General features: G+C 44.1%; 1 protein-coding gene across 3 annotated transcripts in view; it reads left to right on the forward strand.

The window, feature by feature from the left end:
• usp46 (ubiquitin specific peptidase 46) overlaps window positions 1-23,178 on the forward strand; it is a 94,679-nt gene that overhangs the window by 10,720 nt on the left and 60,781 nt on the right. The window contains exon 2 of one of the 3 annotated variants that reach the window (XM_038791191.1): window positions 16,818-16,871. The exons of 1 other annotated variant lie outside the window; for it this stretch is intronic. In XM_038791191.1, the coding sequence (XP_038647119.1) occupies window positions 16,818-16,871 (54 nt within the window). Of the gene's footprint in view, window positions 1-16,817; window positions 16,872-21,205; window positions 21,357-23,178 lie in introns of all 3 variants that reach the window. One more of the 3 variants, XM_038791193.1, reaches the window with a different exon arrangement.

Consider the following 23,178-nt stretch of genomic DNA (forward strand, 5'->3'; position numbering starts at 1 on the left):
CAACACGTGGGAAAAAGATGGGCACATGACCCAGCGGGACCGCGAACAGCTCCCCAACCCTCCACCAGTGGAAAAGACTAAAAAGCACCACAGCAAATAAATAACAGCCCCATAAAACGAAGAAGCAGAGCAACAAAAAAGCAACATCAAATACAACCGATAAAAACGAAACAATGTACATCATTCCCCAGCCCCTCAGTCCTCCGTTCGAGTCCAATTTCTCTGCCTGGATAAAAGCCCAGGCCTCCTCCGGAGAGTCAAAGTAGAGATGGCGGACCTCGTAAGTGACCCAAAGGCGAGCGGCTGTAACAGGCCAAACTTCACCCCCTTCCTGTGAAGCGCTCCCTTCGCCCGATTAAAGCCAGCCCTTCTCTTCGCACCTCCGTGCTCCAGTCCTGATAGATCCTAATGTCCGTATTCCCCCATCTGCTGCTCCTTTCCTTCTTCGCCCATCTCAGCACGCACTCACGGTCAACGAAGCAGTGAAAACGGACCAGCACCGCCCTAGGCGGCTCATTCGGCCTGGGCTTCCTCAACACCACTCGATGGGCCCCCTCCAACTCCAAGGGTCCTTTGAACGACCCCGCGCCCATTAACGAATTCAACATCACAGCCACGTAGGCCCACAAATCTGAACCTTCCAGCCCCTCCGGGAGGCCCAACATCCGCAGATTCTTCCGACGGGAGCGGTTCTCCATCTCCTCCATCCTTGCCAACCATTTCTTGTGAAGCGCCTCGTGCGACTCCACCTTCACTGCTAGGCCCAGGAGCTCGTCCTCATTCTCCGAGGTCTTTAGCTGTAGCTGCCGGATCTCTGCAGTCTGAGTCGCCATGATCTTGTCCAGCGAGGCCGTAAACGGTTCCAGGATCTCAGCCTTCAGCTCCCTGAAGGAGCGCTGAAGCAGCTCCTGCTGCTCCCGCGCCCACTGCTGCCACGTTGCTGGTTCCCCACCCGCCGCCATCTTGTTTTCCTTGCCTCGCACCTTTCTCTGCTACAAAGTCGATTTTCTGACTGCTCCACTCCTGGTCCAGCCCATCCACCGGCAGCTGAGCACAGTGGCCGCGTTCCCACCCGGGGATAAGTCGAACCAGCGCCGCTGCGGGCCCTTAAAAGAGCCCGAAAGTCCAAAAATAGCGGGAGCTGCCGAACATGCGGCTTAGCTCCGCATCACCGCAACCGGAAGTCCCTGCTAGCCTTCTTAAACAAGGGTGCAACATTAGCAATTCTCCAGTCCTCCGGTACCTCACCCGTGTTCAAGGATGCTGCAAAGATATCTTTTAAGGCCCCAGCTATTTCCTCTCTCACTTCCCTCAGTAATCTGGGATAGATCCCATCCGGACCTGGGGACCTGTCCACCTTAATGCCTTTTAGAATACCCAGCACATCCTCCCTCCTTATGCCGACTTGACCTAGAGTAATAAAACATCTATCCCTAACCTCAACATCCGTCATGTCCCTCTCCTCGGTGAGTTCCAATGCAAAGTACTCGTTAAGAATCTCGCCCATTTTCTCTGACTCCACGCATAACTTTCCTCCTTTGTCCTTGAGTGGGCCAACCCTTTCTCTCGTTACCCTCTTGCTCCTTATATAGGAATAAAAGGCTTTGGGATTTTCCTTAACCCTGTTTGCTAAAGATATTTCATTACCCCTTTTAGCCCTCTTGATTCCTCTTTTCAGATTGGTCCTACATTCCCGATATTCTTCCAAAGCTTCGTCTGTCTTCAGTCGCTTAGACCTTTATGTATGCTTCCTTTTCCCTCTTAGCTAGTCTCACAATTTCACCTGTCATCCATAGTTCTCTAATCTTTCCATTTCTATCCCTCATTTTCACAGAGACATGTCTGTCCTGCACTCTAATCAACCTTTCTTTAAAAGCCTCCCACATATCAAATGAGGATTTACCCTTAAACAGCTGCTCCCAATCCACATTCCCCAGCTCCTGCTGAATTTTGGTATAGTTGGCTTTCCCCCAATTTAGCACTCTTCCTTTAGGACCACTCTTGTCTTTGTCCATGAGTATTCTAAAACTTACGGAATTGTGATCATTATTCCCAAAGTAATCCCTGACTGAAACTTCATCCACCTGGCCGGGCTCATTCCCCAACACCAGGACCAGTATGGCACCTTCCCGAGTTGGACTATTTACATACTGCTCTCGAAAACCCTCCTGGATGCTCTTTACAAACTCTGCTCCATCTAGACCTCTGACACTAAGTGTATCGCAGTCAATGTTGGGAAAATTAAAATCTCCTATCACCACCACCCTGTTGCTCCTACATCTTTCCATAATCTGTTTACATATTTGTACCTCTATCTCGCGCTCGCTTTTAGGAGGTCTGTAGTACAGCCCCAACATTGTTACCGCACCCTTCCTATTTCTGAGCTCTGCCCATATTGCCTCATTGCTCGAGTCCACCATAGTGCCCTCCTTCAGCACAGCTGTGATATCCTCTGTGACCAGTAATGCAGCTTCTCCACCCCTTTTACCTCCCTCTCTATCCCGCCTGAAGCATCGATATCCTGGGATATTTAGTTGCCAATCATGCCATTCCCTCAACCAAGTCTCAGTTATAGCAATAACATCATGCTCCCAGGTACTAATCCAAGCCCTAAATTCATCTGCCCTACCGACTACACTTCTTGCATTAAAATGCACCTCAGACCACCAGTCCCTTTGCGATCATCATCTGCTCCCTGCCTACTCTTCCCCTTGGTCATGCTGACTACATGATCTAGTTCCTTACAGGCTTTTGTTACTACCTCCTTACTGTCCGCTTACCTCCTCATTTGGTTCCCACCCCCTTCCACATTAGTTTAAACCCTCCCCAACAGTGTTCGCAAAAGCACCCCCAAGGACATTGGTTCCAGTCTGACCCAGGTGTACACCGTCCAATTTGTAGTAGTCCCACCTCCCCCAGAACCGGTCCCAATGTCCCAAAATCTGAACCCCTCCCTCCTGCACCATCTCTTAAGCCACGCATTCATCCTGCCTATTCTTTCATTTCTATTCTGACTGCCACGTGGCACTGGTAGCAATCCTGAGATTACTACCTCTGAGGTCCGACATTTTAACTTGGCTCCTAACTCCCTAATTTCTGATTGTAGGACCTCATCCCCTTTTTTACCCATATCATTGGTGCCTATATGCACCACGACAACTGGCTGTTCACCCTCCCCCTTCAGTATGTACTGCAGCCGATCTGAGACATCCCTAATCCGTGCACCTGGGAGGCAACATACCATTTGGGAGTCTCGTTTTTGACCACAGAAACGCCTATCTACTCCCCTTACAATTGAATCCCCTATGACTATAGCCCGTCCACTCTTTTTCCTGCCATTCTGTGCAGCAGAGCCAGCCACGGTGCCATGAACCTGGCTACTACTGCCTTCCCCTGGTGAGCCATCTCCCCCAACAGTATCCAAAACGGTATACCTGTTTTGGAGGGAGATGACCGCAGGGGACACCTGCACTGTCTTCCTGCTTTTTCTCTGCCTTTTGGTCACCCTTTCCCTTTCTCCTTCTGCAATCCTAATCTGCGGTGTGACCAATTCGCTAAACGTGCTATCCACGACCTCCTCAGCATCGCGGATGCTCCAAAGTGAGTCCCTCCACAGCTCCAGAGCCGTCATGCGGTCTAACAAGAGCTGCAGCTGGACACACTTCCTGCCGTGAAGGAGCCAGGGACATCAGCCACGTCCCTGAGCTCCCACATTGAGCAAGAGTAGCATAACACGGGTCTGAGATCTCCTGCCATTTTTAATCTTAAGCTTAACTTAGTCCAACTATAATTTAAAATTTTTAAAAAATGTTTTTTATTGAGTTTTCATATTTTATATCCAACAAATTACAAATTATTAGAGAGAAAGAAAAAAAAACACGCAAAAATTAACATGTATATTTACAGGTAAGCATTTTCATAATAACAACTGTGGCCGCCCCCTTTAGCCGGCATATGTATTTTACATTCCCCAATATGGCCGAGGCACATGTTTATAGGCATTTATTTACAGTTTGGTTTTGGGCCTTAGCTAGCCATCAAACCCCCATAACGAAATTTCTCTGTCAGTTCGTCCAGTGTTGCGATCCTGTCGTCCGTGTATAGGTCCCTGACTGTCAGTGTCCCCCCCCGTCCTGCCTCCACCTTTTGAAGGTGGCGTCGGTCAGTGCTGGTGTGAACCTATGGTTGTTGCAGATGGGAGCCTTGTCCGACATTTTGGTCAGGCCAAATTGCTGCCGCAATTGGTTCCAGGATTGGAGGGTGGCTGTCACCACTGGGCTGCTGGAGTGTTTTTTGGGTGGGGATGGGAGTGCTGCCGTGGCGAGGGCCCGGAGGGAGGTCCCCATGCACGAGGCCTCCTCCGCACGCACCCACTCGGCTTTTGGCTCCTGGATCCATCCCCTTACTCACTCGGCTGTTGCCGCCCAGTGGTAGGATTGTAGATTCGGGAGGGCTAGCCCCCCCCTGGATTTTGTTTTTTGTAGGACCTTATTTGGGATCCTAGCATTTTTTCCCCCCCATACGAACGCCATGATAAGTTCGTCCAGCACTTTGGGAAGATCTCGCTTTTGCTCATGTTGAGTTTGTAGCCCGAGAAGGCTCCAAACTCTTTCAGGAGCGCGATGATTCCGTCCATGCTGCTTTGTGGGTCCGAGATGTAGAGGAGCAGATCATCTGCATCGAGTGAGACTCTGTGCTCTCTGCCTCCCCTTCGGATCCCCCTCCAATTTTTTGCTGCCCTGAGCGCGATTGCTAGCGGTTCGATTGCTAGTGCAAACAGCAGCGGGGACAGTGGGCATCCTTGTCTGATGCCCCTGTGCAGCTGGAAGTATTGGGAGTTGGTATTGTTGGTCCGTACACTCGCCATGGGAGCGTTGTATAGGAGCTTTACCCAAGCGGTGAACCCTGTTCCAAGCCCGAACCGCTCCAGTACCTCCTATGAGGTATTTCCATTCGACTCTGTCGAAAGCCTTTTCTGCGTCCAGGGAGACGATCACCTCTTGTGTTCTCTCCCCGGAGGGGGTCATTATCACGTTCAGCAGGCGCCTGATGTTCGAGGTAAGCTGTCTACCTTTGACGAAGCCCGTCTGGTCCTCTGTGACCACCTCAGGTACACAGTCTTCTAATCTTTTGGCTAGGATTTTGGCCAGTATTTTGGCATCTGCGTTCAGCAGAGATATGGGTCTGTATGACCCACATTCCGTTGGGTCTTTGTCTTTCTTAGGTATCAGCGAGATTGAGGCCTGTGCTAACGTGGGTGGCAGTGTGCCCCTAGCTAGCGAGTCTGTGAACATCTCCCGCAGGTGCGGGGCCAGCGCTGTCGTGAATTTTTTGTAGAAGTCCGCCGGGAATCCGTCCGGTCCTGGCGCCTTCCCCGTCTGCATGGAGCTAATGCTGTCCGTGATCTCTCCCAGTGCTAGTGGTGCTTCCAGGTCCCGTTTTCTGCCCTCTCTGGTATGTCCAGTCCATCAAGGAACCGGTTCATCCCAGCCTTCCCTGTTGGGGGCTCTGAGGTGTACAGCTCTTGGTAGAAGGCCTTGAAGGTTTTGTTAATCCTCTCTGGTTCTGTTTCCAACGTGCCTCTGGTACCCCTGATTTGCGCAATTTCTCTGGTGGCTGCCTGCTTTCTCAGCTGGTGTGCCAACAGGCGGCTGGCTTTGTCTCCGTGCTCGTACAGGGTCCCGCGCGCCTGGCGGAGTTGGTGCACTGCTTTCCTGGTGGAGAGCAGGTCAAAGTTCCTTTGTAGTTCTTTTCTCTCCGCCAGGAGCTCTACGGTTGGGGGCTCTGAGTATTTACGGTCTACCTCCAGTATGGAGTCGACCAGCTTCTGCCTAGCCACCCTTTCCTCCCTCTCTTTGCGCTTTGAAGGCAATGATTTCCCCTCTTAGTACGGCCTTAAGCGCTTCCCAGAACGTGGAGGATGAGACCTCCCCGTTTTGGTTGTTCTCCGTGTACTCCGCTATGGCCCGCGCTATCCTTTATCTGAAGGCCTTGTCAGCTAGTAAGGCACCGTCCAACCTCCATGTGGGGGCTGGGCCCTTCCCGTCTCTAGCCGCACGTCCATGTAGTGTGGAGCGTGGTCTGATATCACAATTGCGGAGTATTCCACTTTGTCTATCCCTGGAAGCACCGTTTTCCCCACCACAAAGAAGTCAATTCTGGTGTACACCTTGTGTACTGGGGAGAAGAAGGAGAATTCTTTCTCCCCCGGGTGGGCGAACCTCCAGGGGTCCACTGCTCCCATCTGCTCCATAAAGTGACTGAGTTCCCTTGCCATGCTTGAGGTTTTCCCCGTTTTGGGGTTTGATCTGTCCATCTTTGGATCCTGTACACAGTTGAAGTCCCGCCCCCCCATGATTAGTCGATGCGTCGCTATGTCCGGGATTTCTGCCATGGTCTTTTTGATGAAACTCGTGTCGTCCCAATTGGGCGTGTACATGTTGACTAGAACTACCGGCGCCCCATCCAGGGCCCCGCTGACCATGACATATCGCCCCCCCTGGGTCTGTCAACTATAATTAAAATAATAGATAAATGAAAAAGGGGAAAAAAAAAGAAAAATTGTTACCAATCACACGATAAAAAAATAGAAATAGAAAAACCGTCCCTTATCAAAACACCTCAGGGAAAAGAAAAGCTACTTACCAGTCACCAGCCAATCACTTACCTGCTGGCTGTGATGTCACGGTTCAACTTATTTCTACTTTTACCTGCCCTCTAGTCTCCCTCTTGATATTTACTCGGCTGGGATCCTTACAGTGATTGTTTTTGTTTTGGTTAGAAGAGGAGGTAGGGAGGGAAACACTGAAGAAGTGTTTGTGGTTTAACTGTCACTTGACAACAGCTCCTCCACAAACTACCTTCTGGATACAGTGACTGCAATGCACTGAAGCAAATTTTTCCCACAACAGCCAATCAGCGGCTCCACTCTGCTGGATGTGGTCGGTATGCCTTTGTTTGAGTCATCTGATCAGTCTCCAACTGCTATTCAGTCTCCTTTCTGATGTTATTTCGATTTTGCACCTTTTAAACATTATTTTGTAAAGTCGCATTTTAAGCCTTTTAAATTGCTGTTGTTGATTTGCCCCTATGCATCTCTGCTATTTTCCATGGATCCCAGAAAGCTTTTTGGTGCTTTAGTACAATACAATTCCTTGAATCTTGGACACTTCCTAGTACCGTTTCCAAATGTTTTCTCTTGGTCTCTGGGTTTAGAGACTGAGTTTTTGGATTTAGTTACTTCAACCCTCCCCCAGGTTCTGATGTCATTTGCAGTGTCCCTATTCCCTTGGCTGGTATTAGTTAAATCTGTGCAAACAACAATTGAACCCCAGACCTTCCTGATCTTTCTAGCTCGACTACTTGCTGTCTTAAGCAGCTGGAATGTTGGTGGAGGATTATATTACTGTTGTCTCATTGAAGAAAAACATAATCCAGGTGCATTAAAATGATATTCCTTCCTGGTTTACAATGTATTCAATCTTGCAAGTATGTTGATGAAACTCTAAATGAGTCCTCTCATATTCAAATTCTACCTTTTCTGCCACTGTACATATCTACTGCAGTAAAATATTGCCAATTGGAGTCAAAATCACCTATGTTTTTATATTTTGAAGAAGTCCTGTGGCAAAATAACCTTTTTGATGAAAGGTCATCAACCTGAAACATTAACTCTGTTTGTCTCTCCACAGATGCTTGACCTGTGTTTTTCCAGAATTTTCTGATTTTTGTTTCAGATTTCCAGCATCCGCAGTTTCTGATCAATATATCCTTCTATTCCTTTCTTCCTTGTGTTTATTTAGTTTTCCCTTAAATGCATCTATCTGAGCCATCTTTGTGATACTGAATTCTATATTCTACCACTTGTGTGTAAAATTAGACTTATTAGTGATCTTATAGTGAATGTAATTATTTATTGTATTCAAGCATGCAGTAAGTTTGTGTGGCACTGCTTCTTTCTGCACCAATGCACAGTACAGTGGAGTAATTAGCTGAAGGTTTGACTTTTCACCATGCCACTGATCTCAGCTGCATTGCTATGGCTCGGTGCTGACCAGAGATACAGAAATTCCCTGATTTGGAAGAATGGGGGAGAAGGGACTGATTATGGCTGCCTTGCAAAGATGTTGTCTGGCCTGAAAGCAAAACATCAATTTGTTCTTGGGGCTGCTTTACAAAGCAAATGTATGCTGAACAAATGTAATTTTGAGGAGCTAATCATTTTAACTAAACCTTGGATGAGATTTACATACAAAGCTGGTGTGTTAGATGCTCCACCGGTGCATATTTCAACCTTAATTTGCATCATGGATTTGAAATACTTTCTTTTGGCATACTTGCTGGAAGGATTAAAAGCGGATAGGGTTGTAGGACTAGAAGGATTGCAAATATGGGCAAGGCCATAGAAGGTTTTGAACATTAGTATGTTGGACAAAAATATGGGTTGAAATGCTGTTTGCATTTTGTTGTAGCAATTGCATGTTTGTTGAAGTGTTTCCACGGTTGTAAACGACCTAGTGAAAAGGTGTTTGAAACTATGGCGAAACCGTGGTACTTAGGTGGGGTGGGAGAAGAAAATTAAGTGTACCTGAAGGTTTTACCTGAAGACCAATTTTGGTAGAGCCCTTGTTCATTACTCTGGACCAGAAGGAAGGTGGTGGTAAGCCAGATAGCTATAGGCTAACCAAGTCTGCACCCTAATTGTCCATCTTTGTCCTGGGATGCCTTGTTTTAAAAAAAATTATTTGTTCATGGGGATGATCTCTAATGGCCTTTGTGAAGGTGATGGTGAGATGCTTTCTTGAATTGTATGTGCATCCACAGTGCTGGTCAGAAGTTAAAGGATTTTGACCAGGCAACAGTGAAGGAATGGCGATATTATTACAAGTCGGAATGTGTGTGGCTTGGAGGGGAACTTGATGTTCCAATGCATCTGCTGTTTTTGCTTTTCTTTGGTAGAAGAGGTCACTGGTTGGAAGATGCAGGCGAACAGACCATGGTGAGTTGCTGCAGTACATCTTATAGATAGTACACACTGCTGTCACTTCTGTATGAGTGGTGGAGGGACTGAAATGGTGGTGGACAGGATGCAGACCATGTTGGTTCCTTTTTCCTGGATGTTGTTGAGCTTCTTGAAGTTGGAGCTGCACTCATAGATAATTGGAGAGTATTCCACCATGCACCTGTCATGTGTCTTGTACATGATGGACTGGTCAGGAAGTGTGTTACGTGCCACAAAATTGCCAGCCTCTGACCTGGTCTTGTAGCCACTGTATTTATATGGCTGGTGCAGTTCAGTTTCTGGTCAATGGTAACACCCAGGATATTGATAGTGGGTAAAGAGGAGATGGTTATAATATCACAAAATAGTTATGGTGCTGAAGGAGGCCATTCGGCCCATCGTGACTGCACTGGCTCTTGATGAGCATCATGACTAAGTGCCTTTGCCCAGTACTCCTGTACATTGTTTCTACTAAAGTAATTATCTAAAGTCCTCTTGAATGCCTCAATTTAACCTCCCTCCACCACACTTCCCCGGAAGTGCATACAAGACCCGAACCAGTCACTGTGTGGAGAAATTTTTTTTTCGCGCAGCATATTTGCTTCTTTTGCAAATCCCTTTAAATCTGTTCCCTCTCATTCTTTTTTTTCTGAGGGCAATTTAGTGTGGTCAATCCACCTACCCAGCACACCTCGTGGTGTTGTGGGGGTTAGACATGGGGAGAATGTGCAAACTCCACAAGGTCAGTGACCCAGGGCTGGGATCAAACCCAGGCCCTCGGCGCCATGAGGTTGCAGTGCTAACCACTGTGCCACCCTGTGCCCTCTTATTCTTGATCCCTTTACAAGCGGGAACAATTTCTCCATATCTACTCTGTCCAGCCCCCTCATGATTTTTAACATCTTTATCCGATCTCTTAGCCACCTTCCCTCCAAGGTGAACCATCTCAACCTCTCTGATCTATCCTCATAACTGTAAATTTCTCAGCCCTGGAAAATGTCTTGTCAGATTATCTTTTGTTGGAAGATAGGTATTGCCTGGGACTTGTGCGAAGTGAATGTTACTTGCCAAAATCTGGATCTTGTCCAGGTGTTGCTGCACGTGGACATTGGGTACTTTAGTATCTAAGGAGTCACAAATGTTACTGAGTACTGTGCCATCATCAATGAATGTCCCCACATCTGACCACCTGGTGGGGGGGGAAGGTCATTGATGAAGAAACCAAAGATAGTTGGGCCTAGGACACTACCTTGAGGATCTTCTGCAGTGATGTCATAGGCTGGGATGATTAGTCTCTAACAAACACCGTCATATTCCTTTCTGCTAGGTATGGCTCCAACCAATAGAACGTTTCTCGTCTGATTCCTCTTGACTTCAGTCAAGGGCTCTTTGATGCCACACTCAATCAAATGTTTCCTTGATGTCAAAAGTAGTCACTCTCAGCTGGATCATGTCTGGAATTCATTCAGTCCCTTTTGCCCATGTTTGGACCAAGACTGTAATGAGGTCTGGAGCTGAGTGACCCTAAGGGAACCCAAATTGAGCATCAATGAGTAGGTTCTTGCTGAGTATGTGCTGTTTGATAGAACTGACACTTTTCATTACTTTGATAATTGAGAGGAGACTGATGGGTTGATTGTCTGAATTGGATTTGTCCTGCTTTGTGTGGACAGGACAGACCTGGGCAATTTTCCACATTTCCGGGTGCCTGCTAGAGTTGTAGCTGTACTAGAACAGCTTGGTTAGGGACATGTTAGCCTGGAGCACAAGTCTTCGGTACCCTACTTAGAATGTGTTGGGTTGCCTTGCAATGTCCAGTTCCCTCAACTGGTTCTTGATATTGTCTGGGATTGATTTGAGTTGGCTGAAGACTGCCGTCGGTGAATGCTGGGAAACTCAGGAGAAGGCTGATTGAATCACCCATTTGGAACTATCTTTAGCCTGAAGTCCAAATGTTTCACTCTTGTCTTTTGCACTTAATATGCTGAGCTCCCTCCTCTTTGAGTCAGAGTTTTCTTGGAGCCTCATCCTCTGGCTAATTGTTTAATGGTTTACAACCATTCCCGATTTGACCAGGAGGCCATTCTTTTTGTTATCTCCAATACTATACCTAGATGACGATTTTCAGCAACAAAGGGCAGGCCTCCTATTCCATTGTTTGTCATTCAGCAATGCAAATCTTCACGTTTAAAATCTGATTGGTAATAACAAAGCATGTTAAAAATTGAGAAAAATAAGATAAATGTAATATATATTATAATTTTGTGCTGTAGCCAAACCAAAGCACTAAGCGAATCTTGTTGGATTTGGAAAAATATGAATCTACTGAGAAAAGCCCAATTTGAAAGCATTTTTATATTGACCACTTTTTGTTATTGTGAAATTTGGGAAGACGGCTGGAAACAGGTTCTGATTATATTTTTAAGACATGACAAATTGGCATCCTTGAAACATTGTTGTCCTTATGGTGATGGTTCCCCTCATTTATGTTAGGCAGGAAATTCAAGGATGCAGCCACAGTGACCATGAGAGAATGATGGGTGACCAACACGTCTGTTTGGTAGGTGTTAACACTATCAAGATTTTATAGTGACTCATTATTGTCACTGGTCCTCTGAAGACAGTCCTAATGACTTCATTCCTAGTATAACGGTCTCTCTATAGACCAAGGATGAACCCGGAGATCTCGGTTGATATGACTCGGCTATTGAGGATGGTTGCTGTTTAGGCTCAAATAATTAGCCACAAAGTTGTGCCATGTGAAGATTGTGTGGCGTGACTGGTAGCGATTGTGGAACATTATCCTAACATGAATCTCTGGAAGGTGTTCTGCCGAGCCCCAGGTGCGGTTCCCCAAAAGTTGTTGATCCAGGCGAGACCCCTCAACCTGTCACCATCCAGCTGGGATACCACTAAATTTTAAAGACCCGGGTGAGGAGAGAACACTGGCTCTGCTTATTCGACCCACCCTCTGGTGGTAGCAACAAGGTTTAATATGATTTGGATGTCTTTTCCAAAATAGTTTTGTTTAAAAGGAGCCAATTTAACCACACTTGAGATGACACAGAAAATAGGAGTAGGCCATTTGACCCTTCAAACCTGCTCCACCATTCATTATGATCATGGCTGATCATCCAACTCCGTAACCTGTTCCCGTTTTTCCTCCATATCCTTCGATTCTTTTAGCCCCAAGAGCTATCTCTAACTCCTTCTTGAAAACATACAATTTTTTTAGCCTCAAATGCTTTCTGCGGTTGAGAAAGCTCACCACTCTCTGGGTGAAGAAATGAAGACCTGATTTTAGTCCTAAATGGTTCCCCCGGAATAAGACAGTGACCCTTGGTTCTGGGCTCTTCCTGCCATTGGGAACATCTTTCCTGTCTACTCCTTAGAATTTTACAGGTTTCAATGAGACCCCCACCCCCCACACCACTTTTCTTTCTAAACTCCAGTGAATATAATCCTAAAACAGAGTAAATTTATTAACTACCAAAAAGATGAGGAGAATCTTTACATTCATATGGATTAGAAGTAAGAATTTGAGTCCAATAGTAAATAAATATAAATAAAAAGTTGTATGGAACAATCCTGTGCAGAGCAGAAGATGAAGTGTTACAAATAGATTTCGGCTTTGACAAAGGGTCATCTGGACTCGACATTAGCTGTTTTCTCTCCCTACAGATGCTGCTAGAACTGCTGAGATTTTCCAGCATATTTTCTTTGGTTTCAGATTCCAGCATCCGCAGTAATTTGCTTTTATCTAGATTCCAGAATAGTTGACTACTGCAGGCGACTGATTCTGCAATTTGGCTGTTCTGTGCTTTGGTGGAGAGATTTCAGTTTTATTCCCCTCCAGCTGTGTTCCTTTTTGCTGACTGCTTGACTTCCACAATCACACACGGTATTTCGATCTTCCTGCAAAAGGTGGTTATTTCCTTCGTTCAGAAGCAATGCTTCCGTTTCTGTATCACACCTTCAGTGTGGAAACCTTTCAGCTGCTTTTCTTTGCTGCACACACAACAAACCGACAGACACAGACAGGCCCTGGGCAGCTCTCTGTTCACTTTTAACCCTGTGCATTGTGTATTCCAAGATGAAACCGGAAGACACCAGCCTGGCTCTGCAATTACACCCACATCTATGAGATGCCATAGTCGTTCTGCTCCTTTGTCTTTACTGGAGATGGTAATCAGTCCTTGGGTGCTTTTAGAGCAGTATCTTGTCTGAAAACGGGGGGGGGGGGGGGGGGGGGGGGGGGGTGGATGGATGGATGGATTTCATTGCACCTTAGAGAAACACCCTGCAATCATTCCTGTCAGCTGTCAGTGACACTAAGCCGATAAATCCCTAGGGCACTACAGGAGGTGGCCGTGGAAATAGTGGATGCATTTGTTGTCATTTTCCAAAGTTTCTGCAGGTCCTTGGCAGATTGGAGTGTGGGAAATGTCACACCCCGTTATTTAAAAAAGAAGGGATGGAGGAAACAGAAAATTATAGACCAGTTAGCCTAACATCAATAGGAGGGAAAATTCTAGAGCCTGTTATAATGGATGCAATAACAGGACACTTAGAAAATATTAACAGGATTAGACAAAGTCAACATGGATTTATGAAAGGGAAATCAATTCTGACGAACTTAATGGGGTTTTTGAGAACATTCTAGTCGGATAGATAAAGATGTATCCCAGACTGATTCCTGGAATGGCAAGACTGACGTATGAGGAGAGATTAAGTCGGTTACGATTATATTTATTGGAGTTCAGAAGGAGGAGGCTGGATCGCATAAAAATTGTCTAACAGGACTAGACAATAGAGTAGATGCAGAAGGGTGTTCCCAATGATGTGGGGTGTCCAGAACCAGGGGTCACTGTCTGAGGATACAGCGTAGACCATTTAGGACAGGGATGAAGAGTAAGCCTGTGGAATTTGTTACCACAGAAAAATCAGTTGGGGCCAAAACATTGTATGTTTTCAAGAAGCAGTTCAATAAAGCACTTGGGGCGAAGGGAATCAAAGGATATGGGGGGGGGGGGGGGGATGTGTGGTGTGATTAGGCTATTGAGTTGGATGATCAGCCACTCATGATCGTAATGAATGGCGGAGAGGCTCGAAGGGCTGAATGGCCTCCTCTTGCTTCTATTTTCTATGTTTTAGAAGGAAAAAAACTATTCCCATTGGGGGGGGGGAAGAAAGAGTCGGGTCACCACAATGTTTGTGGAGGAGGGTTGGCCCGATCTTTCGCATGGGGCGGGGGGATTGGGTGGCCTGACTTTGCATGGGGGGGTGGTGGCTTGACCTTTTGCATTGGGGGGGGGGGGGGGGTGGGGGGTGGATGAGGTGGCCTGAAGTTTGCATGGGGGAGGGGGTTGGTTGCCCTTCTGGTGTAGGTGCTGGGGGTCCCCCTGTCTGCCGGGATCTGATCCCCGTGGTGGTGGTTGAGGGGGGGGACCTTTATTACGACTTATTGTTGGGGCACTCTATAAAAATGGTGCGGTGATCTCAGAATCCTGGCTTATGCGGTGTATTTATGGTCTGTCTGCCCCAGCTGGCTGTGTGATCCTCACCAGCACTTTCAGAATTATGTTCAATCAGGTGAGAAAAGGCATCTGGGAAGCCAGTAAGTTTCATACAGCTTTTCCCGTCTAATCCAATGCTGTGCAATTTTAGGAAAATTCTGTCTGACGACTCTTTCAAAAAGACAGTGGCATGATGGGCTGAGAGACCACCTGTTAAACGTTTATACAATTCTGTAATTCGTAGTAAATGTTAATTAAAAGTTATTGCTGTGGTAATAGAAAGTTATGAAATATGGGCTTCGCATTTGGCAAACCACTCTGCTGAAAGACTCCTTGATTTGATTATCGAATGTTCCAATAATTCAATTGCATGGTGAGGGTAAAGGGGAGACAAATGGAGCATCTGGTGAAGAGAAAGGGAGAAATGCTGTTTGCATTTTGTTGTAGCAATTGCATGTCTGTTGAAGTGTTTCCACGGTTGTAAACGACCCAGTGAAAAGGTGCTTGAAACTATGGCGAACCCTTGGTACTTAGATGGGGTGGGAGAAGAAAATTAAGTGTACAATTTAAGGTTTTACCTGAAGACCAATTTTGATAGAGCCCTTGTTCATTACTCTGGACCAGAAGGAAGATGGTGGTAAGCCAGATAACTATAGGCTAACCAAGTCTGCACCCTAATTGTCCATCTTTGTCCTTCTCTCTGTAATCCAAATTCTTTGAAACATTTGTTTATTATTACAAATATTTGATTAACCTTTTAAATCAACAAACTTTCATCAACTGTATAATTATGCTGTCTAGACTTGGGTGTCCTAAAATTTGGTGTAGGCAATTATAAAGAAGGCTGGAAGTGACTTCAGGAGGATGTAGCCAGGATAGCTGATTGAATCAGTTGAGAAATGCAAGATGATTCTTCTTGGGAAGAAGAAAATGGAGAGGAACTATGTGTAAATATATAAATTCCAAGGGGAGTAGAGAAATGTGGGGAGATAAAATAGATAAATTTTAAAATGGGATGGTCAAGTTCATAAGTCCTGCACATGTTTTCCAAATCCCATGGGGATTACGGATTTTAGAAATAGGGTTGCAGGGTACAAGAACAGTAAAATTAAACTTGCACAAATCATTGCTTAGATTGAAGTTGGATTATATTGCCCGGTTTTGGGTTCTCTCTGGTTAGGAAGGATATCCAGGCCAAGGGGCGTGTACGCAAGAGTGGGTGGGTGATGACGCCGGGCATGAGAGGATTTAATTATGAAGAAAAATATTGTTTTTCTACAAGAACAGAGATAGTTAAGAAGAAATCTGATTGAGCTGTTAAAAATTATGGAGATTTGATGGGGTGGTAAGTAGGGGAGAATGTTTCTAATTTAAGATAATTGAAAGAATGAATAGGGAAGGTAAGATTTAATTTTAATGCTGAAGTTAAGAAATGTGTGCCTAGAGGCGGCATGTGGTTAGCACTGGGACTGCGGCGCTGAGGACCCGGGTTCGAATCTCAGCCCTGGGTCACTGTGTGGTATTTGCACATTCTCCCCATGTCTGCATGGGTTTCACCTCCACAACCCAAAGATATGCAGGTTAGGTGGATTGGTTACACTAAATTGCCCCTTAATTGGAAAAAAATAATTGGGTAATTTAAATTTATATTTAAAAAAAAAAAAGAAATGTGCGCCTCCACCATCAGCTGTTATGGATAGAGAATCCATAATAGTTTAAGTGCAAAGCGGGTAAATACTTGACAGTTAAAGCATTTTGGGTATGGGGCAAGCACCAGGGAAAATGGCCAGAGCATAGCTCTGAGAGCTAGGGCAGCACAATTAACTAAAATTCTGTCAGGTTTAAAATAAAAATGACTTATGGAAATTTACAGAAGGTCAGTCAGCACCAGAACGAGAGAGATTAATGTTTTGGGTAGTCAAAACACTGATAGAAAAGTCACATCTGAGACATTAATCTGTATTCTTTTCAGATGCTGATGGAACGGCTGTGTATTTACTACATTTAGTGCTTTTGCGATTTCCAGCATTCATGATTAAAGTTTAAATGAGTAACTTTCGTACAATATTTATAATTTCATGTGTGTCATACGCAATTGAGATAAAATAATAATGCAACCTAATTGTGAAGGTTGTGGAAAATTCTGAGCAAATAAACACTAGTGATTCAAGCCTCGACACAAACTATCTCCGTACCTATTAAACTGTATGCAGCTGTGTTTTTATATGTTGTACTTTTTTTTTGTTGTTGGGAGAGGGAGGGGGAAGAGAATTGAGATTCTCATTTTTCTCCCTTTGCAGGCCCTTCTCTACGGCGAACTGGGCCATGGTCTTCTCCACATCCGCTGTCAGGAGGTGAGATTGAAGCAGGGTGAGCCAAACCATGTTACTGTAGTCTTTTATTCCCCCTTTTGCAGGCTGCTGTAAAATGTCCCCTCTGTAAGAGGAAGCGTGGGGCTCTCTGGGCCACAGCATTCTCCACCACAGTGGTTAACTGATAACTATATCAGATAATATACTGATAGGAGGGTCACTTCAAGCAGTGAACAGGCAGGCAGAGAAGATTGGTTCTTCCACTGGTGCTTTGTTGATCACTATTTTAGATAATCCTCACAAATGTAGTGAATTGTTTTTGGTGTATATGCACATTGTTTGAGTTGGAAAACTTTTATTTACAAATTATGATGGAGCTCTAATCTGAATAGGTAGTTTTTAAAAGAACGTTTTAATATTTGCGCTTTTTTGGCTAGCAATAGAAGACAAACTTGATCATTTGATGGGCCATGTTTTGCTGTAGCAGGGATTCTAAAGCATTTGCAATTGGACATGCCCCAGCATCCTTTCAGCTCTATTTTCTTTCCCCCACCAAATTGCGGGAAGTAGTGTTATCTGATAGTGATGCAGAGAAGGAAAGAGTACTTCTGGAACATGATTGACCGGGGCAACTGACATAGTGTCTCCTTAACCAGTGATTGAGAACTAAGAAGCAGAAGGACTGAGAAGGAGTCTAAATTGAAGGTGGTGAATTCAATGTTGGATCAGGTACATCAAGATAAATAAAAGAGAGGGAAGAAATATTGGAATGATAGAGGCAGTACAAGACAAAGGAAAATATATTTTTTAATTTTACATTTTAAAATTGGGTGTCACGGTAGCACAGGGGGTAGCACTGTTGCTTCACAGCGCCAGGGTCCCAGGTTCGATTGCCAGCTTGGGTCACTGTCTGTGTGGAGTCTGCATGTTCTTCCCGTGTCTGCGTGGATTTCCTCTGGGTGCTCCGGTTTCCTCCCACAAGTCCTGAAAGACGTGCTTGTTAGGTGAATTGGACATTTCTGAATTCTGCCCACCCCCTGTACCCGAACAGGCGCCGGAGTGTGGCGAAAAGGGTACTCTCGCAGTAACTTCATTGCAATGAAAATGTAAGCCTACTTGTGACAATAAAGATTATTATTAAAACTCCAAGTTTGAAATCTGAAGGAACAAGGCTCAGTTTTGTAAGAGTTAATTTTCCAAGCCAAAATGGCAGTAACTAACACTGTGACATTGACTTCAGTATCTGTGGCTGACCTCTCGTCTCCACCGTGGAAATACAGACACTTCATGACATCCCAATGCGCGCCCAAGGTGAGACCAACAGGAAATGCTGTTTTTGCGAAGCTAATGGCACAGCAGCACAACATTGACAGCAACATTTGGATGTTCACATTTACATTTGCTCCTCTAAATTTGCTGAAACATTTACACAAATGGTGCCATCAGCCTCACCATTATTTTGATGGCAAATTCTGTTCCATTTCTTTTATTAATTCTGAAGTGAGTGAAACTATACAATAGAATTACACACCCTGACATTGTGATCTTTCAGCAGTTCATGTTATTTTTGGATGCAAAGCACTTGAATGAGCCTGTCCATTATAAAAAATTATGGAAAAGGTTGGTAGCCAAAAAAATATAATGTCCCTTCCAGCAAAGATTTCCAAAAGAGTGCCTTTTTTAAAGGAAAAATGAAACAGATTCAATATGAATGAAGCCTTTTGAATCCATGGTTACTGAAAATAAAGGGTAGACATTCCAGCGCTGATACTAGCTTACAAATACTTAAAGCTCAGTCCTAAGATGTTGTTCTTTTCATAATAAAATGGCAAAGGAATGATGCACAAAGAATTTTTCAGCATCCATTTCTAGTTTTGAGAGTTGATTCCTGATTGAAGTATTAAGGAAGTAGCTTAAAATAATAATCAGCTCGACAGACCAGAATGTGCTGAGTTTGATTCCGAATGTTCAGTGTTGTGTACATTAGTTTCAATAAGAACAGCAACTGGGGTGTTTTTGTAAGCTGCAGTGTTCTGTGCTGAAGGAAGGAACGTGGCCAAAGTTGCTACCCTTGGGCTGGAGTGGGCTCCCCACACCCCAGCGTAAATGACTGGGGCAAACCTGTCTCTGCATAGCTGGTTTGGCTGGCTTTAATTTTTCAAGGGTTGCCCCTTTTATTTAGTATGAGGTGGGACTTTTGCGCCCCTTTTAATTAATAAAAGGTGGGACTTGTGCTTGTCTCCAGGAATAAAGTCCCATCTTAGAGTTGCTGACCAGTCTGATGCCAATAGCTCTGCACACCAGCAATGGCAGAAGGAGTGGTAGCCACTGCTGGTGCTGCAGGTAAGTGGCGTTCAGCAGATCAACCCAGTCCTTCAAATACATCTACAATCTCACTGGGACTAGGTTGATAGGTCCAGCAAGGGTGGTATGGGGGGCATGCTGGACACGACTGGCAAAACTATGGGGAGGAGGAACCTTTGGTTCCAGGGGCCTGACGAAAGGTACCCGCTTCCCCGGGCTTAACTGACCAGCAGCCCTCAGGGTAAACCTGCACATGGATCGCCAGCCTTTCCCAGTGCCCATTATGGTAGAGCAGCGACAGGGTGACACCCTTAGTTGGGCATTAATTGCCCATTTAAGGGCCTCAATTGGGCTTGGCAATACACCTGATGCCTCCCCCGCCTCATTTAAAATTGTGGTGGGGGCAGATGGGTTGCCGAAGTCACAGCGCCTAATTTGTTTGTCCAGCTGCGCCTCTTTCTGTCTGTTGGTGGCCAGTGAAATTCAGCCTCTGATCGTGATGGGTGAATGTCGTATGAGGGCAGGATTGTCCTAAACTTGATGCATTTGATTGAATAGCCTGATGGGAGTGGTCTAGGGCCACAGGGGCTGGTTTAGCACACTGGGCTAAATCGCTGGCTTTTAAAGCCGACCAAGGCAGGCCAGCAGCACGGTTAAATTCCCGTACCAGCCTCCCTGAACATGCGCCGGAATGTGGCGACTAGGGGCTTTTCACAGTAACTTCATTGAAGCCTACTCGTGACAATAAGCGATTTTCATTTCATTTCATTTCATTTCATTTCACACATAAATGATCATCAATAGCTGCTACTAATCAGGGGGACCATTTTCATAAGAGTTGGTGCATTCAGGTGTGCAAGAGAGTAAATGGGGATGGGGGAAAAATGAAAATGAGCACCAAAAGTGTTCTGGATAGTACTACTTTTTGCTTCTGTTTTTTTACTATTTTGAATGCACACAAATTTTGTGTTTAGGATAACAGTTGTAACAATTTTAAAAAGATCTAGAGAGGATTTTCAGCCAGATTTGTTTTGTGGATTCCAAGAACAGTTGCAGAAAATGTTTCCATTGAATTAATTGCTTCAGGAAAATATAAAAAATAACCTGTGGTAGCTTAAAAGATTTAGTGCACAGCACAAATAAAGCTCTTGCATAATCCTTTGTTGATTATCTCCTGTCAGCACCTATGATTCTTCGTCGGATAAGCTTAACTTGTTTTTCTGCAAAATCATACAGCATGGTTCTATGCATAAGGGAATCAGTTCCTTTAAGCAATAATCTGCTTGGGTTTTGCGTGTGCAAATGAATCCAAAGGACCTTCTGTTCTTCCATCAGTAAAGCCTATTTATTGTTGAAAATACATTTGTGATGAAATACAGACTTATCCTGTGGAGCTCAGTGAATTTTGTTTTGTACCATTCATGATGAGATGATTCTTGTTTTTGGACTAAACGTTTTACGAAGATTGCGACTAGCATGCGCAAGTATTAATTGCAAACTCTTGTGGTCGCCGTGTTTTTCTGCCTTGCATTTTGTTCTCGTGAATAATGAGGGTATTCCTACAGATTTCACGGCCTTGAGGGATAAATTCTGCCCTTTTATGACTGGGGAGTTCAGGGTTCAATGAGGAGGAAGATAAAAGTCTTGAATAGTTACGAATATAGTGGCTTTTAATTTACATTCTATTCCATAATATATTTCCTAATCATTACACTTCGACATCATGATCAGTTTTGCTGCTAACATAGAGTATCATTTTCCGCTGTGTCGCTTATAAAATTTGCCTGTTGTCTATATTGTGACAGTTGAAGTACCTGTTAGTTTTCTTCCTTATTGGTGAAATGTTTTGCTTTTCTACTTTAATTATTCACCAAACTAAAAATCATTCTCCCCAGCTATGTCCAAGCAAAACACATTTTCTGAGCTACTGCCCTTACCTACTCCAATTCATATGCCAGGGAAGAAAACGGCACCTAATAAAACACAGAAAAAATGATTAAACTTGCCATAAAATTTGCTCAACAAATCTATCTCTCTTTTTCCCTCCCTCACAAACATCATTATGCACCCAGCCTGGCCTTGAGCATCCTGAACTATGGGTGCACCAGACCACACCACCCGCCTAGAGGAAGAAACCATTTTATTTTGTCCATCACCAATGCCACAGGAACCAACTAGTAACGAATAAATTCTTTGAAGTACTGTTGCTGAACATCAGCGGAGGTAATATTTTCATACGTTTTTAAATTCTTACTGTTGCATGTTCTTCGCTGGTCCCATCAGATTTCCATATGGTCAAAATACAAAGTCCATGAAACGTTCATTCAAAATATTTAGTGTCAAGTGTATTTTGAGGTGAAGCTGAAGGGAGGTGAAATTGTAGCTTAAGTGTACTGTTACCCTAAAAGAGACAGTAATGCAGATCCCATCTTATGAAAATATACCTGTCTTATAGGACATTAAAATTCAAGTCATTTCCGTAGCACTTGAAGTTAATATTGTTCTTTAATTGCGTTGTTGTATTTTATTAGTGGGCACAAGTCTGTAAAGTAAGAGAATGGTGTGTGAAAGATCCATTTGATGCATTATGGTAGATTGATAAATGCTGATACTTTATGTAAATTTTGGTTTTAATTCAGTTCGTTGTAGATTACTTTTTTTTTAAATGTTGTGCGGAGTCAGAAATGACATTACTGTAATGGATAAAATAATGGGAAGAGCCCTAGTATAGATGATTAAAAAACTGCTTACATGGAGGCTGTGGAAAACAACCTGACAGTAATACTGTACAGAGATGGGGGAAAGTATTAACTGCTAACATTAAAGAAAGCATTTGATCAGGTACCTGCATAAAATTAAGATTACACACTGCTATCAAGAACACCAATATGGTTTTTCTGGCAATTCCAACTGTAGAACGATCGTTTCTGTTGCTATGTTGTAGTTCTAGGACTAATTATATACAATTTTACTATGATATGTGGAGTACTATAACTTTAGTGCGATATGAACTGCGACTTGGGAAACATGTTTGTGAGTAGCAAGCTAATTTGGGATGAATGGGTGAAAAACTAGACTTTCTTGTAATAAAGCGGTGGATAAAGCACCTTTGAAGATGCTATTCTTGATTTCATTGTTGGGCAAAAGGAGTGACCGAACTGAAAGCTGCTGTACCTGTCACTGAATTAAGGTGGAGGGTAGAGGGCTATTTAATATCAAAATAAATCTGGATAGAGACATTACACAATTATGCTTTGTTGAACAGGTTTCAAGTGGAAAGGTTGATCTTGTGACATCAAGGATTCAAAATGGGCAGTGGAATGTGGAGTGGGGCTGCACAAACAGATCAAAGTTTGCTCACTTTTAAGAAATTAGTACTTTTTACCTGGAATGTCAAATAAGAGCCTGTTGCTTTGGTTTTTGGTTTTACGATTCTACACTTTTAAAAATGCTGTATGTATTGTACTTATATATTTTTCCCAGTGGAAATAAATATTTTCCAGTGGCCTGGTTTATCCTTTAATTGTATAAGAGTGTTGATAATTAAATCTGCATTAAGTATACTTGTTATTTACTATGGACTCCATGAAACTATCCTGTATTGCAGCTTTATCGGGCTATATGTTTTTATATATTCTTTACATAAGCAGCAGAAGAGTTTTATTGCATGCTTACCTCCAGTTATCACCCATTTCGTAGTGAAGGATAATTATTAAAGAGGAGTGGAATATTTTTCATTTCAGGTATGCAGGGTTGATATTGAGCATTCCCAGGACTGGTACAGCACTAGACGTAGGATAAAATTCTGTCTACGTTGTCACAACCTCCTTGTAATGCATTTCCCCCCTAGTTTCTACGTCAGCAATTATTGATCTGAGTGACATTGCCAATTAGGAATAGTTTCTGCTGTGACTGTATGCTCACGAGAAAATTGAATCAGCCTACCCAAACTCGCTTTACACACGACAATTAAAGCGGGCATAAAGAGGAGTCAGTCCTCCATTTTATCACCTTGAGCTGAATTTAAACTTTGGTCCTGTAGGTG

This window comes from Scyliorhinus canicula, chromosome 3 (genome assembly GCF_902713615.1).
Source record: "Scyliorhinus canicula chromosome 3, sScyCan1.1, whole genome shotgun sequence".
In the NCBI taxonomy this organism is placed as follows: domain Eukaryota; kingdom Metazoa; phylum Chordata; class Chondrichthyes; order Carcharhiniformes; family Scyliorhinidae; genus Scyliorhinus; species Scyliorhinus canicula.